This window comes from Mobula hypostoma, chromosome 1 (assembly GCF_963921235.1).
Source record: "Mobula hypostoma chromosome 1, sMobHyp1.1, whole genome shotgun sequence".
Taxonomy (NCBI): Eukaryota; Metazoa; Chordata; class Chondrichthyes; order Myliobatiformes; family Myliobatidae; genus Mobula; species Mobula hypostoma.
The window spans coordinates 15848299-15867521 of NC_086097.1; the positions used below are offsets into that span (position 1 = coordinate 15848299).

The window sequence follows — 19223 nt, forward strand, 5'->3', positions numbered from 1 at the left end:
ACACAACCTGCCCCTCCTCCTGTCTTTGTATTGCCTGCAAATTTTGCCACAAAGCAAACAATTCTGTCATCTAGAGGACGCTTTTATTCCCACTGTTTGCCTTTTGTCAGTCAGCCAATTCTCTATCCATGCTACACACATCAAAGTTGCTGGTGAACGCAGCAGGCCAAGCAGCATCTATAGGAAGAGGCGCAGTCGACGTTTCAGGCCGAGACCCTTCGTCAGGACTTATCCATGCTTATGCATTTCCTGTAATACAATGGGCTCTTATTTTGTTAAGCAGCATCATGTGCAGCACCTTGTCAAAGGCCTTCTGAAAATCCAACTGAAAAACATCTACTGACTCTCCTTTGTCTACCTGCCTGTTATTTCCTCAAAGAATTCCAAAAGATTTGTCAGGTAAGATTTCTTTTTAAGGCTCCCAAGATATCACTGTTTCTCCTTTAAGGCCTGTGGAATGAGTGAAGGGAAGTATATGTAGGGATGGTAGTAGTGGCAGAGTAGCAGTATTGCTTTCCAGTATTTGTTTGTGAATGTGGATATGGCTGGCAAAGCCCCACTTTTCCTCCACTTTAACTGACCCCGAAGTCAAGTAACCCATTCGCTGGGTCTAGACCACAGTGGTCGAAGGTGGGCGAGTTCCTTGCTCGGGGCCTTACTGAACCTGGTGGGACTCTACAATAATCCAGCAGCTCAATGACAATGTGCTGGGTCCATTTGTTTACTTTTCCGAGGATCATCACCTTGTCACGGTGGAAAGGCTTGCGAGTTCCTGAGATTCCAAGGGTGATGCTGTCCGGAATTTAGGAAGCTAGCACTTAGCTCCTGGTAGAATCAAGGTAGCCCTTTACTATTTAACTTGGTTTTAGAACCCCTTGCTATTGCTCTTAGAGATTCTAATACTGTTCAGGGTATTAAGAGAGGGGACAAAGTACACAGGGTTTCGTTGTATGCAGATGACCTGTTTATATTTCAGATCCTAGGAAATCTATTCCTTCTATGTTATCTATATTTTCTGAATTCAGTAGATTTTCTGGATATAAATTAAATTTACATAAAAGTGAGTTATTTCTCATTAATAATTACTTGGATCAAAATCATCAAGTACCTTTTAGTATTGCTAAAAATTACTTTACTTGGTATTAAAATTACTAAAAATTTTAAGGACCTCTATAAATATAATTTTTTCCCATTAATTGATCACACCCAACAAATGCTTTCTAAGTGGTCACCTATGACATTATCATTGATAGGTCGAATTAATGCTATTAAAATGATAGTTCTACCGAAACTCTTATATGTATTTCAGGCAGTTCCTTCCTTTGTTCCTAAAATGATTTTTGACAGAATAGACTCTATAATCTTATTTTATATTTGGAATAATAAAAATCCTAGATTGAGTAAACCATTATTGCAGAACTTAAAAAAGGATGGTGGTATGGCTTTGCCAAATTTTAGAATATATTATTGGGCAATTAATATTCAATACATTACTTTTTGGATTCATTATTCAGACATACACAAATGTCCTTCATGGTTGGAATTGGAGGAAAACTCGGTGAAGGGGTTCTCTTTGGCCTCTTTACTGGGAGCTCCTCTTCCCTTTTTGTTTTCTAAGATTAGTAGACAAGATTTTAATCCCATTATTAAACATACATTAAGAATTTGGTTTCAGTTTCATAAATTTTGAGTTAAACAATTTTGTTCTTTTTAGTAATATCTATCTCAATTATTTTTTTAAACCATCAATTTTGGATAAGGCCTTTTTAATTTGGAAAACCAAGGGAATAACAACTTTTTCAGATTTGTTTTCAGGGGATTGTTTAATGTCTTTTTCTCAGTTAGTGGATAAATATGATTTATCTAATGTACATTTTTTTAGATATTTACAAATTAGGAATTTCTTACGTGGTTTGCTGCCAAATTACCCTTCTGCTTATCCACCTAACATGACAGATGCTCGTTTTCAGCCTAAACCACTTCAAAAAGGGTTGATAGCTATAATTTATAAACGGTTATTGAATTTACGAATGATATCTAACGATAAAATTAAACGTGCTTGGGAATTGGAATTTCAGGAGTCATTTTCAGATCATCAATGGAGTAAAATTTTTCATTTGGTGAATAACTCATCTATTTGTGCCCGTCATTCCTTGATACAGTTCAGGGTAGTGCATCGGGCCCATATGTCAAAGGATAAACTAGCAGGTATTTTTTCCAACTTCAATCATATTTGTGACCGATGTAATATTGAGGTGGCCAGTTTTTTTTTCTCCCTCTATGAATTGATAAGAGGAGAATTAGTTGTCTGTCTTTTTTATTAAATATTACGTATTTGCTTAATACTGTGTATGATTTGGATAATGTCTATTTCTGTTTGTATTGATATTGGTATATATATTTGAGATAATTCTCCTCTCGTTTGTATATATGGTCTTTCTAAATCAATAAAAAGATAAAGAAGGAAAGAATCAAGGGGAGGTTCCAGACAACGTGATCTGTCCAAACCTCAGCAGTGGAGTATGCGGAAGATGATGGTGCATCACAATGGCAGTGGAGGTGAAAGAAGGCTGTAGCAGTGAGGGGTCCCCAGTCAGCTTGCACCATGCCACTGGAGCCTGACCCCAATCTCTGAAGGACTGTGTGGTGGCTGCCCGTGCATCAGCCTCCCCGCATTAAACAAAGTCACACACAGTGTTCTCCATTTAAGGGAGTCCACCCTAACCCCCTTGAGGAGAACATCATACTTGCCTCGAGTGATTGGACTACTACTGTTGTTTGTTTAATGGTTTGAGGTTAAATGCTTGGGTGGGATTCATTGATAATTCATGTCATAGTCATGGTCATAATTTATTAATCCCGGGAGAAATTGGTTTTCGTTACAGTTGCTCCATAAATAATAAATAGTAATAGAACCATAAGTAGTTAAATAGTAATATGTAAATTATGCCAGTAAATTACGAAATAAGTCCAGGACCAGCCTATTGGCTCAGGGTGTCTGACCCTCCAAGGTAGGAGTTGTAAAGTTTGATGGCCAAAGGCAGGAATGACTTCCTATGATGCTCTGTGCTGCATCTCGGTGGAATGAGTCTCTGGCTGAATGTACTCCTGTGCCCGTCCAGTACATTATGTAGTGGATGGGAGACATTGACCAGGATGGCATGCAACTTGGACGGCATCCTCTTCTGTGGGTAATGTGTCAGACCTCCAGCAGCTACACAGCAGTGTCACTTGGCTTCTCTTGCTGGGAACATGAACGCCTGGGAGTGAGGGAGGGAGGGTTGTGTTTGAGAAATTTAAAGTTTGGAACCTAGGCATCCTCCATAACACTGGCCTGTCCAAAAATTCCATTATCAAGGAGACAATTAGCCCACAACTAACTCCCACAGATGTTAATGACAAAACTAGTCACACTTTAAGGATACATACTGACCTGGAAACCATGAAGAACTTCCCTCATCTACTTTATTTAGTTCAGCAAATGGGAACTTGGTTTAATGTCTCATCCAATAAACAGAGCCCTCTGATGCAGGAGTCTCTACACCAGGAGTTGCTGAGCCCCCGATGTAGGAGTCTGCATCGTGTGTCCCCGGGCTTCCCGGTACGGGACTCTCTGTATCACGTGTCTCCGGGCTTCCCGGTACGGGACTCTCTGTATCGTGTGTACCCGGGCTTCCCGGTACGGGACTCTCTGTATCGTGTGTCCCCGGGCTTCCCGGTATGGAACTCCCTGTATCGCGTGTCCCCGGGCTTCCCAGTGCGGGGCTCTCTGTATCGCGTGTCCCCGGGCTTCCCGGTACGGGACTCTCTGTATCGCGTGTCCCCGGGCTTCCCGGTACAGGACTCTCTGTATCGCGTGTCCCCGGGCTTCCCAGTGCGGGGCTCCCTGTATCGCGTTTCCCAGGGCTTCCCGGTACGAGGCTCCCTGTATCGCGTGTCCCTGGGCTTCCCGGTACGGGGCTCCCTATATCGCGTGTCCCAGGGCTTCCCAGCTTCCCGGTACGGGGCTCCCTGTATCACGTGTCCCCGGGCTTCCGGGCTTCCCGGCTTCCCGGTACGGGGCTCCCTATATCACGTGTCCCCGGGCTTCCGGGCTTCCCGGCTTCCCGGTACGGGGCTCCCTATATCGCGTGTCCCAGGGCTTCCCGGTATGGGGCTCCCTGTATCGCGTGTCCCCGGGCTTCCCGGCTTCCCGGTACGGGACTCCCTGTATCGCGTGTCCCCGGGCTTCCCAGTACGGGACTCCCTGTATCGCGTGTCCCCGGGCTTCCCGGTGCAGGGCTCCCTGTATCGCGTGTCCCCAGGCTTCCCGGTGCGGGGCTCTTTGTATCGCAGGTCCCCGGGCTTCCCGGTACGGGGCTCCCCGTATCGCGTGTCCCCGGGCTTCTCGGTGCGGGACTCCCTGTATCGCGGGTCCCCGGGCTTCCCGGTACGGGGCTCCCTGTATCGCGTGTTCCCGGGCTTCCCGGTGCAGGACTCTCTGTATCGCGTGTCCCCGGGCTTCCTGGTACGGGACTCCCTGTATGGCGTGTCTCCGGGCTTCCCGGTACGGGGCTCCCTGTATCGCGTGTCTCCGGGCGGGGCTCCCTGTATCGCGTGTCCCCGGGCTTCCTGGTACGGGACTCTCTGTCCTGTGCTGGAGCTTTTGTTTAGATTATGTGTTCATGGAGTTTGAACCCAATGATGATACTCGCATCACAGAGCCAAGGCTGAAATTAAATATTCCTGGTGAAACTTGTGCTCCAAGTCTTGCCAGGAATTACAAAGTGCCAAATAAAATTATGACTTACTTCTAAGCATCCATGATCTAAATACATCTTAAATAAAATTAATCAAAGAAGTACTATCATGGAGGGCTGGTGTTTGTTTGCTTTAAATGCAAAGTAGTAATAAATATCATGCATCATAAAATCTGAATAGGAGTAAATAGACTCAGTTCACAATTAACAACTCGAATTATCCTTTGATTATTATTTCCCAAGCATCACGAGTTCCTTCTTTGTTTTAATAAAGCTCTAGTGGTTGCTAATTTCAGACAGTGCCATTAATCAAGTGAGCCATCAAAAAAAACCTGAACCTATTTAAAAGCCAAGTTACAGCTGGATAAAGCTTGGTTTCTTGTGCAACTTTTGGAATGTAGAATAGTTGATTTGGAAGATAGATAACCATATTTACTCCAAACAGGATAAGCACAATTGTTTCCTTATTCTTTGAGAAATTAACATATTGCAAACCCCGAAGCTTTTGATGATTGAAGTTAATAAATTGTAGATAAAAGACAAACACCATCTGTGAGTGATTTCTGAAATCCCAGGATAATTAAGTTGTATTCAACTTCATGTTACCGTACTAATGGTGAACTATTGAAGAGGAAATGTGAATGGCCTTATCTGTTCTGTGCTCTTCTCACTTGCACTGGGCTGTTATCGTGCTGTATTGGATTTACAACACTGGTACTTTCATTCTCCATATGACTGGAAATAATTCTTTGTTGAAGCACTTGCAACTTTGCAGGAGAAATGATTTCCTTGTTTCTGATACCAATCTGCAACACCCAGTGTTATTTTTGATTGGTATCTATTAAGTCCACATTTGTTTAATCTTTTACATGCTCTTCTGGGTTAATGGCCCCAATTCAAATGTGCTGGAAGCAGTGGGATATGGTGGTAGTTGATTTGGGGCTTAAATTGACTTGCCACGGAAGTTGATAGTGTGAGGTGACTATGAGGGTGTATGGTGTGTTGGCCTTCGTTCTTCAGGGATTGAGTTCAAGAGCCACAAGGTGAATTTGCACCTCTGTAAACCCTGGTTAAACCACAATTGGAATATTGTGCTCACTTCAGGTCAACTCATTGTAGGAAGGATACAGACACTTTAGAGGGTGCAGAGGAGATTTTCCAGGACGCTGCCTGGATTAGAGAGCATGTCATATGAAGATGGGTTGAGTGAACTAGGGGTTTTCTCCCTTCTGTTTAGAGTGAAGGAGGATGAGATGTGACTTGACTGAGGTGTACAAGATAAGGGGCATAGACCGAGTGAATAGCCAGACACTTTTTCCCAGGGCGGAAATGGCAAATACCAGGGACATAATTTTAAGGTGATTGGAGAACAGTATAAGGAAGATGACTAGTGTAAGTTCTTTACACAGTATGAGTGCATGGAACACCCTGTCACGGATGGTGGTAGAGGCAGATATGTTAGGGGCGTTTAAGAAACTTGGATAGGCAAGTGGATGTTAGAAAAATGGAGGGCTATGTAGGAAGGAAGGGTTACATTGATTTTAGGATAGATTAAAAGGTCAGCACAAAATCATGGGCTGAAGGGCCTGTACTGCGCTGCATTGTGTTAACTTCTAAAAACAAAGGATCATAATCATCATTATGTGCCATGTCATGTGATGTGGACGGTCATGCCCTCATGACCATGACGGTTCTCGGCAGAATTTTGTACAGAAGTGGCTTACTATTGTCTTCTGGGCGGTGTCTTTACAAAACGGGTGACCCCAGCCATTGTCAATATTCTTCAGAGATTGTCTGCCTGGTGTCAGAGGTCGCATGACCAGGACTTGTGATCTGCACCAGCTGCTCATACGACCATTCGCCACCCGCTCCCATGGCTTCAGGTGACCCTGATCCGGGGGCGGGGAGGTGGAGGGGGGCGCTAAGCAGGTGCTACACCTTGCCCAAGGTGACCTGCAGGCTGGCGGAGGGAAGTGGCAGCTTACATGTCATTTGGTAAAGACGTATCGCCACCCCTCCAAAAAGCAAAATAAAACTTATTGTAAGATTAGTATTAAACAGATCTCAATTTCAACTCGATGAGGAATTGTTAATTTTGTGGATGGATTTGGTTAATGTAGACATAATAATTTAATAATTTTTAGGGTGGTGGCATTCCAAAGAAAATTGTCTAAAATGAGATGACCATGTGGCACAGAGGCAGTGTTTTTTTGAAGAGCGCAGCAAAGGTAGTTCTAGTATCCCGGCCAATATTTATCCTTTGTACAACACTGCTAGCGTGTATTGAACAGTAACTTCTTTTGAGTAAAGCACCATCCTTGTGTTCCAAAGAAATTCAATGTAAACTAAATGTAACTGGGAGCAATGCACAAAGTTAACAATACTCAGCAGTTCAGGAAGTGTCTATGGAGGGAAATGGGCACTCAATGTACTGTGTTGAAACCTTTCATCAGGACTGATGAAGAAAGTGCCAGTAATATGAAGGGTCTCAACCCAAATGTCAGCTGCTCCTTTCCATCCATGAATGCTGCCTGACCTACTGAGTACCTCCAGCATTTTGTGCTGCAGCAAGAGTCCAGTATCTGTAGCCTCTGTCTCCTAAATATAACGAGTCATTGTTACATGGGTGGTGCAGTTTTGAAAGCTTAATCCAGGTGTTCATGCATATAACCTGTCCTCCTGGGGAGGCCAAAGGGCAAAGCCAGAGAAGGAAAGGTCTTTGCAATTTTTCATGCAGTATTGGGGGGGGGGGGGGTGTTCTATCTAAGGTGCCTAAGACTTTTGCACAGCACTGTATTAATTATGTATTGTACTGTCCTGCTGTGGCCAGAAAAAAACAAATTTCATGACATGTATGAGTGATGATAAACCTGATTCTGATATGGGTCTCTATTGTGGACTGAGAGTGGGAAGAAGGCAGGGAGAGGGGAATCATGGTTGGGAAAAGGGGAAGGGAGTGGGAAGCACCAGAGAGACATTCTGTAATGATCAATAAAACAATTGTTTACAATCAAATGACTTTGCCTGGTGTCTCGGGGCTGGGTGAATCTGCACCTGCATCATACCCCTGCCCCAGCACTCCTTCTCTGCCACCTGTCCCACACCCCTCTTATGGCACTCCACCCTTGCTATTCCTGAAATCCTTTGCTTCTGGCAGATTTACAAGCTCACTCTCCGCTCCACATTGACAAGAACAGGGTTGTGCAAAAGTCTTAGGCACCCTAACTGACTTTTTGCACAGTTCTGTACTTTTTTGGCTGTGAATGTTGTTGCAGATTCAAACTCTGGGCACCAAGGTGGCGTAAAGCAATTACAGCTTTGGCCATCGGAGTGCAGAGTTCATTTCTGGTGTCGTCTGTAAGGAAGTCTGTATGTTCTTCTCCTGAGGGTGTGGGGTTTCCTTTGGGGGCTCCAGTTTCATCCCATACCCCAAAGGCATGCCAGTTAGTAGGTTGGTCATTGTAAGTTGTCCTGTGATTAGGTTAGAGTCAAATAGATGTATTGCTAGGCAGTTTAGCTCATTGGGCCGAGGGGGCCTGTTCTGCACTGTATCTCTAAGTAAATAAATACTAAATAAAAGTTACCACAGCAATACATGTCTTTGTTTTCACCATGGATTTTATCCTCTGTCACCTTACCTAATGTCTTTAATGCCTCTAGAAATTAATATGTTTATTTACTCTCTAAAGTGATATATTTTTACTTGTGCAGGAACCCTGTGACTCATTCGTAACTTCCAAGAGAACGACATCCCAATAATTTTTCACCACAGTAACTGGAGGAATGGCAGCTTTCAAGGTAGATCCATCCACAGCAGGTGGGTGTCTGTAAAACTGCAAACCAGACTGTCGTTCAGCGTCCCAATATAGTGTTTCGAGACTTTTGTTATTGACTGAGTTCCTGACACTGGAGTGCAGTAGTCATCTGCTGAAGAATCACATTAAATGCTTTCCAAATTGCCGCTGATTGCAACCTCATTTGAATACTTTGTAGCTATCTGTGGATTTTGATGTGTTCTGGATTCAAGATTGCTTAATGTCATTTTCAGTACATAGGTGTAAAGGAGAATGAAATCCAGTACACAAATACAATAAAAGATAAAGCACACAATAATAAACATATGATAATAAATATAAGTACATAAGAGCTTGTATAAATGGACTGATTGCATGAACATAAAGTGACGTTTGGTACAAGCTTATCTGTACATATGGTGACAGAAGGGAAATGATAAAGTAGTGGTATGAAGTCATGGGACATCATGGGCAAATTATCATAGTTGCATAAATCAAGACTTTCAAGATTTTAGTTGGTAGATTAAACAAAAGCTTATCTATTCAGAATGTATGTATATCATTGCATGTTCCTTCACTGTTTAACTGTGATATCCATCCTTTTAATTATCTGGTACTAGACCAAGGAGCTGTAAATGATAAGAAATGCTAGACATCTGTTGCTTTTTTAGTGGTAATAGTTTGGTAATAATTGTAAAATGATCTATATCTTTGGGAAGGAAGTGAAGTAAACGACTAAATGCATTAATATGGAGTCAGTTAGGTTCTTGTAAAGTTACCTGTGGGGAAAATAATTTGCAGGGAAGTTGGGGAAACTGATGGAAATAAACTCACAAAAATTCTGGAGGTATTCAGCAGGTCAGACAGCATCTATGGAGAGGAATAAACAGGCACTGTTTTGGGCAGAGACTCTTCATGAGAACTGGAAAGAAAGGCAGAATAAGAAGGCGGGGAAAGGGGATAGAGTACAAGCTGACAGGTGATAGGTGAAACCATGTGAGGGAATGGAAGGCGTGTGGGTCAGGGAGGGGGGCAGGAAGTGAGAAGCTGGGAGGTGATAGTTGGAAGAGGTAAAGGGATGAAGAAGGAGGAAGCTGATAGGAGAAGAGTGTGGAGCATGGGGGTAAGGGAAGGAGGTGATGGGCAGGTGAAGAAAAGGGGAGGGGTAAGATGGAAAGGAACTGGTAGGGTTGTTCTCCCCAGAGTTGATAGAGAGCCAACCTACTTCAGCCATAACTACAATGATTTGATTCTGTTCTGAAGCCATCACAGTATTTATGATTGGGAGCTGAGCAAACTCCATATATTGTTCACGTGACTTGGTAATAACATTGAGGCCATTACAAAATCAAATCTGTACAGGCTCCTCCCAGATTATGGCAGGGTCTCTTTCTGTGATCTGTTAGCAGCCCAACAGTTTACAGTCACAGTTCTGACTTGCGAACCAAATTCCCACAGGTGCCTAAAGCTCCATAGCAGTCAGCAAACCACCCCATCGGTCTCCCAAGCACTCATGTGTATGAGCCGCTCATAAGTTGGGGAAGGTTTGTACTGTAATGGAATGTGTTGAAGTAGAAATCAGAGTTAACTACTTACAAGTGTACCCTTGCATTCCAGGAAATTGCTGATCCCTATCTGTGATCTCTCTTTGTGGAGACAGTACTGAAATTGTTCCACAATATTGAAAATATCGGCCAGTATATGATCGATATAATTTATGTTGATTTTCATTGAAGTTCCCTTCAGACGCATTAGATCTTGAAACACAATAGAACCTGGCTGAGATTGACATTTCAATAACTCAAAGTCAATGGCAAAACACTCTGTAGAAAAAATTGCCAAGAACACTTATGGTCATGAGACCATGATTGCCCACATCATACTGACATGGCACGTGATGATGATGAATGATGTCTATCTCTTCTTCTAATTCTGCTAATGGGTATTTTGAAAGTTTGCTCTTAAAACTTTGTATGACAGGAAATGAAACATTGGCTCACACAGTGTTGGCTCAGGTTTTGCTATTCTAACAACAGTCAAACTATTGACGGCCTAAGACAGGAACCTCATTTCCCAAGTTACTCAGCCCTTTCCTATAAGCTGCACAGTTTATGGCCCCTTTCAATTGTGGGAAATTAATTAGTGTGAACTTAATTTGCAAATAAAATTCTATATAAAGTGCCCTAAGAGTGTTACGCTTTCTTGTATGAAGTCTATTCAAGCTTGTAATGGCTTGCTAAGTTTGATTACTGCTTAGCAAATTATCTGGCCCTGAACTAGGAATGTACTTTATTTGTGTAAGTGGCAAAACATGATGAATTTTAAAATGACTTTTTTGCCTACTCCGGGCTGCTCCGGGTTTCAGATTTGAGGAATCAATTTTGGTCTGGAATGCTGTTGTTCTCAATTGTTTGCATGATTTTTTTTCCTCTTGCAGATTGAGTATTGGTTTTCTATTTTTATTGTCATTCTTTTTCTTTCTATAATTGTGTCCTTCTGGGTTTCTTGCTTTGTGGCTGCCTGTAAGCAAACAAATCTGAAGGTTGTATAATTTATACATTATTTGATAATAAGTCTTGAATCTTGAATTTCAAAAGTTGTTTCTGACATTGCAGCATCTATATTATCCTTAATTGTATGTTGTTTAATCTGAGTTCTATAAGAATTAAGGAAAAAACCAAGTCCAAGCTACTATGACCACTGGACCTTAAAGGGCAGTGGGAAAAGCTATCACTTCACCACTGACAAGGCCATGCAAATGCTGCAAATTAGATTGCTGTTAAGTTCCACTTTGCTCTCCAAACTTCCCATCAACAAAGTCTAGTAATCTGTAATTTGTTATTGTTTATTGTATTATGGCAAACAGTTCATGCATTTCTCCCTGCTTGACAACACAGCCAGAATGCATCAATGGCTGTTAAGTTTAAAAAAACGGGTTCCCTTGCTTAATGGTATTTGTCCATGTCATAAAAAAGTTGGGATCCCCTAGTTTAAAAAAAACTCATAATATCAGCAATGCTTTTATCACTGCTAATCCCATTGGTAATCTAATAAACTAATCTTCTGTTGCTTCACAGAATCTTGAATCTCAATGGTCCTTTCAAAACCCATGTTAATTCTCCCTAAAAATTCCAATAGGTTTACGTGGCAAATTTTGTGAATTCAGAACCATGCTATTAAATTATAATTCTTCCATTTTGATCATTGAAGACATACTTTAAGTCTTTGCTGAGTATTCCTAAGTCCACAGTGGATACTAGCTATGAGTGGTACTTGCATGTGCTGTTGGTCAGGCATTCTCTTTAAGTAACTGAGTAGCCTCCATGCTCCAGACTCCAGTGATACGAGGAGAAAGCAGGAGATTGTGGCTGAGAGGGAAATGGATGAGCCATGGTGAAATGGTAGAGCAGACTCGATGGGCCAAATAGCCTAATTCTGATCCTAATGGTCTTGTGTTCCAGTGTGTTGTTCAAATGCAAATTTACTACTCAGACACAAATTATAGAAGGATTTGCTGTTCTTCAATAAGTTTACACAACTTGGGATCCAAGTTGATCAGGCTTGACTTCTGTAGCTGTTTGACTTCAGTCTACATATTGTTGAGAATCTCTATTTAATTTTCCATCAGAGTTCAGAATGACAAATAGGGTCATGTAACTTCCAGGGATCAGCAAGACATACGACAAAGGAGCTGAAGATACCTTGGTTGCATTTCCATTAAATGTCCTGCTTCCCCCCGCCATTTCCCAACAACAGCCCTCCCCTTCTGTTACAGAAAAGTAGTGACATTCACGACTATCTAACTTCACCAGACTAAAAGACGTAGACCATAAGACAAAGGAGCAGGTCGGCCATTTGGCCCATCGAGTCTGCTCTGCCATTTTATCATGAGCTGATCCATTCTCCCATTTAGTCCCACTCCCCCGCCTTCTCACCATAACCTTTGATGCCCTGGCTACGCAGATACCTATCAATCCCTGCCTTAAATACATGCAATGACTTGGCCTCTACTGCTGCCCGTGGCAACAAATTCCATAGATTCACCACCCTCTGGCTAAAAAAAATTTCTTCGCATTTCTGTTCTGAATGGGCGCCCTTCAATCCTTAAGTCATGCCCTCTCGTACTAGACTCCCCCATCATGGGAAACAACTTTGCCACATCCACTCTGTCCATGCCTTTCAACATTCGAAATGTTTCTATGAGGTCTCCCCTCATTCTTCTAAACTCTAAGGAATACAGTCCAAGAGCAGACATGTAAGCAGCTCTTAGTGAGAGATTTAGCAAAAACGCGAATGTACTCCCTAAATGACTCAATAAAAGTTGAGTACAACACTCAATCATTTGTTATGTGCCGTGCCGTATGACGTGGGCGATCATGGTCTTTCCATGACCATGACTGTTCTTGGTCAATCTTTTTACAGTAATGGTTTGCCATTGCCTTCTGCTGGGCAATGTCTTTACAAGTTGGGTGACCCCTTCCATTATCAGTGCTCTTCAGAGATTGTCTGCCTGGGGTCAATGGTCACATATCCAGCTCACTAGCTGCTCATATGACCGGTCACCACCTGCTACCACTGGTTGACATGTCCATGATAGTGGGCTAAGCAGGTGCTACACCTTGCAGGCTAGTGGAGGGAAGGAACACTTTGCACCTCCTTTGGTAGAGACGTATCTCCACCCTGTCACCCAAGAGTACAGTACAAAATAAACACCAATATTGAAAAATGATGATCAATACTTGTTTCCTAATTTAGATTAAATAAAAGTAACAAAATAGCATTTGTTACTTCCAGTATAAAGATCAACTAAAACCGACCTGCTCACACTAGTTCAAATGTGCTGGTAGCCAGCATGGACCTACAGTAAGCTGGGTGAGAGAGCCACCTCAATGTGGCAGTGCTGTGCTGAACCAAGTATCACGCAATCCAGGAGGCTATTTGAGCCTTGGGTTCCTGCCTTCATTCTGGGAGTTATCCAATTTACCTCACTCAGTTCCTGCTCCTTCCCTGTAGCTCTGGCATTGTCATTGTACATGGAACCCTATTACCTTGCAGCTTTTCTGGAAATCCTATTAAACCTCGCTTTTCCCATCTCTTTCAGCAACACCGTGGTTGCTAGTTCCAGTTTTTATTGGTTTGCTGTTTGTTGTTGTACTGGGGATCAGCACAGAGTTTCTAAAGGATTGCTGCAAGAAAGCCATGAAGGGGAAAAAGAAAGCTGTCACCAAAGAAACGAGTAAGTATTCTTTTGCTATCCACAGTGATTTTTTTTTGTTTGATAAAATTGGGGTTTGTGATATGATAATGCAGATAATGATAATGCATGGTAATGGACAAACAAGAGAAAATCTGCAGATGCTGGAAATCCAAGCAACACACATGGTAATGGACAGAATGCACTTGCTTAAAAAACATGCTCTTCTCACAATAATAATCTGCTCTTCTATTATTCCTTCCGAAGTGGATGATCTCACATTGTATTCCATCTGCCAGACCTTGGTCCACTCACTTAACCTAACTATATCCCTCTGCAGACTCTCCACATCCTCTGTACAACTTGCTTTTCCACTCAGTTTAGTGTCATCAGCAAATTTTGCTACACAACACTCAGTGCCGTCTTCCAAATCATCAATGTAAATAGTAAACAGCTGCGGGCACAGCATCGACCCCTGAGGCACCCCTCTCACACTGACTGCCACTGACGTAGTTTTAAATACTATGTGATAACATTGAATAAAATGGAAAAATAACAACAACAATTGCAATGTCCACTTCTGAGGCAGTCTCTTCGGGTTGAGAATGACTTGGTTCCACACTGAATTTGTGGGTTTTGAGGTGACAGAGGATGTTGTGAGAATTACTGGCTCTTCCAGTGACGTGGCAGTGAGTGGGGATTTTGTAACGCGATGCATCCCTCTGCAAGGTTCCTCTGAGCTTCTGATGCCTCTGTTCTCAGTAGCATCACAAATGCTCCTCCCCCATTTTGAGCATTTCAAGATTCAAGATTGTTTACTGTCACAAAACCCTTCAAACCTCCTCAAAACCAGTTCTCCTGCCAACAGTGCATCATTCTATTACACTGTGTGTCACCTGAAGCTCTAGTCCCTGCTTCCAGTCAACGGTTGCCTTCTTCCCTACTAGTAATTGGTGGGGAAATTGTTGATGCTAGTCATGAAATAAGATCTGAGAAGTAAAATCACCGGAGTACAGCGCATTCTTATACGACTAACCCCTGTCATCCGGTATTGGGAGGTCTTGTCATGGGTGTAACTTCTAAATTTCCATGAATTCTGAAATCTCTTTTAACCTCATTTTACCTTATTTTTCAAGAATTCACTTACTGATTATAAATACCACAGCAATTCTAACTTAGTTAAGTATGTTGGTGATAATTACTGGTGGCATTTTTTTTTGCTTGTAATTGTTCTCAGCTCCTTCTGAAACTGCAGCTCAATCTTCAAAGTTGGAGACCAACATGGAGTCCAAGAAGGTTGGATTTACTGAGGATATTTTGCTCGCAAAACTACCTCCCAATGGCAAGGAAATTCCCTTTGTGGTTCCAAACCTAAGAACAACCTACATACAGCCCAACTTTCATTGGAACAATCAGGAAGCTTTGTCAGGTAATGCCCACACCACAGGCTTCAGACCTACTGACGTTTTAAATGAATTGTTGAACGTTCTTAAGAATTAATTTTTGTGAGTCTAATCTCCATAAATGATGACAATAGTGACATAAACAGCGTCTAATAAATATTTAATGTCATTAAACTAGAAGGGAGCAAAGAGATTCATGAGGATGTTAATGAAACTGGAGGGATTGAATTATGAGGAGAGTCTGGATAGGCTGGGACTTTTTTTTTCCTGGAGTGAAAGGGGCTAACTTTATAGAGGTTTATAAAATCATAAGGGGTGTAGGTAAGTTGCATGCACAGTCTTTTCCCCTGCATAGGGGAGTACAAAATTAGAGGGTGGAAAAAGGAACAGTCAAAAGAGACTCGAGAAGCATTTTCTCCATGCAGAGGGTGATAGGTGTATTTATATGTGGGTGTGTGTGTGTGTGTGTGTATACTGTAAGCTGTTTTTTATATCACTTTCTGCATGGGTTAATCTTGATTTGATTTGAAGTACGTAGTGGAAAGATATCCATCTCCATCCTCTCTTTATTTGCCCTTGAAACCACAATATTTATCTGTGAGTCTTAAGTTTTTGTTAATATCGGTAAACATTTTGTAAATACACTACTGTGGCAAAGTTTTAGGCACTCCAGGTCAGTGGTCCCCAACCACCAGGCCGCGGACCAGTATTGGGCTGCAAATCATGTGCTACTGGGCCGCGAGGAAACAATATGATTTGGCGATATGAAACGATATGAGTCAGCTGCACCTTTCCTCATTCCCTGTCACGCACCGTTAAACTTGAACAACACCCCCCCTCCCCCCCACCCCCCCCCCCCCCCCGTCGGCCGGTCCGCAGTGCAAAAAAGGCTGGGGACCCCTGCTCGAGATAGATATGTATCTACCTAAGGTATGTGTGTGTGTGTGTGTGTGTGTGTGTATATATATACTATAACACTTTTGCACAATACCATACAGTGATCCAAATTTTAGTCTGAGAGTCTTAACCAGGGAGATAGAGGGGTTTAGAGAGAATATTTCAAAATCCGAGGTGCAATGGGAGGCTGAAGATGAGGTTGGAAACACCGAGTGAGGGGGAGAACTAGAGATCAGATGGAAGACTAGAGTTTGTGGCAGAGTGCAGGGGATGATTGTGGCATCAGATGAAGATACAGAGGTGTGGATGCAGTGGGTTTTAAACCTAAGAATGGGAAATTTTAAACAACAGCTTGCTAAGGGTCCATTCTTGGGGAGGACTGGTCCAAACTAATCTGTCAGTTGGATCATTATGATTAATGGATAGAGATGGAACACAAACAGTTTTCTCACACTTAATTATTTTGACTGCCAGTTCTCTCAAGAGCTCAGTACAATGAAAGAAAACTGGAGCTGTCCAATTCACTTCAAAATATGCCAGATATCGATGATGTGTACAACCCCAATTATATGATCCCTAACATCATGCCAGGATCTGGGAGACAAGTACTACCCAAGGGGAAAGCAGGAAGCCCTAGTGGATCAGGTAAGGAATAGGTTTGAATTAATTGTCACTTTGGAAATGAGTACAGAGGGTGATGTGGTTCCGAACAGTAACAAGGGTGTGTCTTGGTGAGAAATGCCTGAAGACTAGATAGAAGAAATAGATTAAAAAGGTAAGATTACAAAGAAATGTAAAGGAACAGATTCTGAGGGGAATGTCGGGATCAGGTATGTAAGTTGCATGTTATCTCCTGTGATAATTTTAAAATCGAAAAATGTCAAATCTCAAATAACTGTCCAATTGCGCACTTTATTTGCATCCTCTAAACAGCCCGAGTTGATGGACTATCATACTGGATCTGAGCCATTACTCCCAGATGGGATACACTCTGCTCTTGTATCAGCTGACGTTTAATGTTTGTCAAGTCACCTGAGCATTCGGCCACATCCGATGATGGTCTGATGTCCTGGACTCTCAAAAAAGTGACAGGCCTTTGGCACTCTGTGGTGATTATTTGGCTCTCTATACAGTTCCTATCTTCTGCTCTTCAGCAATTCTGAGAATAGATGTAACATCACCTTATCATATACGATGAACACCTCATTATATTTCTCTGGATTTGTTGGGTTCACCAGTATCTCCACAGTGGGCTGCAGGGTAGCCTTGTGGTGTTGCTTTTTACTGCATCGCTTCAGATTTGTTGGTTTGCTTCAGGAGGAGTTTAAAAGTTGCTCCGAAGTGGAAACGAAATGTGAGTGGGTGAGCTTTTTGCCATCATCTTCCTGTGGATGAACACAATGGCTGACCTTTTAATTAGGTCCATTTACGTTCAGCTGATGCTCTGAACCTGAAACTGTTTCTGTCACTCCACGGCTCATCTCAACCACTGCGTGAACTTCTGGTATCTTCATTCGTACTGTTTGTAGAAAAGACTTCCCAATCCATATTCCCAATCTTTTAATTGTGTATTACCATTCTCTGCTCCTGTAGCCTGTGTACTGCACCTTAACATGTGTCAGTTGTGGTCTGTCTGGTGTAGCCTGGCTTATTATAGGGCGTAATCTCTTCTTGCATTCTGGCCGTTCTTGGAAACCAACGGTTGGTGGTTTTATTTGCACCTTTATGCTCTGTCTCTTGTTTTCTGGTGCATGTCCACCTGTTACTTCAGTCAGGATTTCTAGATCTTGTTATTTCATTAAGGAGCCCTTATAGTACCATATATCAGTATCGATTTCCAAGATACTGGAGGCTAGTCATTCAGCTAAATGAGCACTGTGCTTTATTAACTAAGCCCACAGGAATAGAGAGAGCCGTTTGTTTACTGTGTGACCATTCCCAGAGACAAGTGAGCAGCTTTATTACAGAGGGACTTTGTGGATACTTCTTGCTAAACATCGTTGCTTCTTCTTAAATGTCATTCTCACATATACAGAGAATGAGCTGGTTATATACCACAGTTGTTAGTCAAGCACACCCAGTTTTAAAAACCGTTGTGCTAAATGTGGGCATTTGTTGTGCTGAAGTTTCAGAATTCATTTAAGACCGTAAGCTATAGGAGCAGAATTAGGTCATTTGGCCCATCAAGTCTGCTCCGTCAATTCATCACAGGTGATCCATTTTCTCTCTCAACCCCAATGTCCTGCCTTGTACCTGTATCCCTTCATACCCTGACCAGTTAAAAATCTAGTAATCGCCGCCTTAAGTATACACTATGACTTGGCCTCCATAGCCACCTGCTGCAATGAATTCCACAGATTCACCACTCGCTAACTAGAGATATTATTCCTCATCTCCATTCTAAAAGGACACCCCTCTATTCTGAGGCGGTGTCCTCTGGCCGTAGACTCCCCCACCTCAGGAAACATCCTCTCTGCATCCACTCTATTGAGGCCTTTCAACATTTGATAGGTTTCAATCAGGCCATCACTAATTCTTACTAAAAACAGGCCCAGAGCTATCAAACGCTCTTCATATGACAAGCCATTTGATCCTGGAATACTTTTCAAGAACCTTCTTTGACCCCTCTCCAATGTCAGCACATCCTTTCTTAGATAAGGCACCAAAAATTGCGTTTTTTTTAAAAAGTGTGTCGCACCAGACAGTCAGCCATTCTTGACTGGCGCATAGTGTCAGGATTGGTCTCCTTTCAGATTAACCGGGTCACGAAATGAACATTCCTTACTTGACCCCTTTTTTTTTTACGAGGCCGAGTGCCTAGCCCAACGCTCAACCCGGCACGGATGGAAAGCGTGCACGGGGGGGGGGGGGGCAACTTGGATTCGAACTCGGGAGCCTTCGCTCCGGAGTCCGGCGCTGATGCCATTGCGCCACCAGCCGGCCTACCTAAAATTGCTCACAGTACTCCAAGTGAGGCCTCACCTGTGCTTTACACAGCTTCGACATTACATCCTTGCTTTCAAATTCTTTCTGACCTGTGCACTAATAATCAGGAGAACCAAATGCAAATCTGGATATTGTAGAATTTAAAGCTAGTTTTTAAACCAGAACTTTAGAGACATGAGAGTGGTTCCTGGGCCTGCCACATTGTCAGAAACACAAAGAAAGAATGCCAGCATCTCTACTTCATCCGGAG

General features: G+C 42.6%; 1 protein-coding gene across 4 annotated transcripts in view; it reads left to right on the plus strand.

Moving 5' to 3' along the window:
- LOC134344293 (tandem C2 domains nuclear protein) overlaps positions 1-19223 on the plus strand; it is a 104643-nt gene that overhangs the window by 21654 nt on the left and 63766 nt on the right. For 3 of the 4 annotated variants that reach the window (XM_063043847.1, XM_063043829.1, XM_063043855.1), the window contains exons 2-5: positions 8451-8556; positions 13635-13769; positions 14965-15156; positions 16502-16672. In XM_063043847.1, coding sequence (XP_062899917.1) covers positions 8523-8556; positions 13635-13769; positions 14965-15156; positions 16502-16672 — 532 coding nt within the window. In that variant the 5' untranslated portion in view covers positions 8451-8522. The remainder of the gene's footprint in view (positions 1-8450; positions 8557-13634; positions 13770-14964; positions 15157-16501; positions 16673-19223) is intronic. The other variant, XM_063043838.1, reaches the window with a different exon arrangement.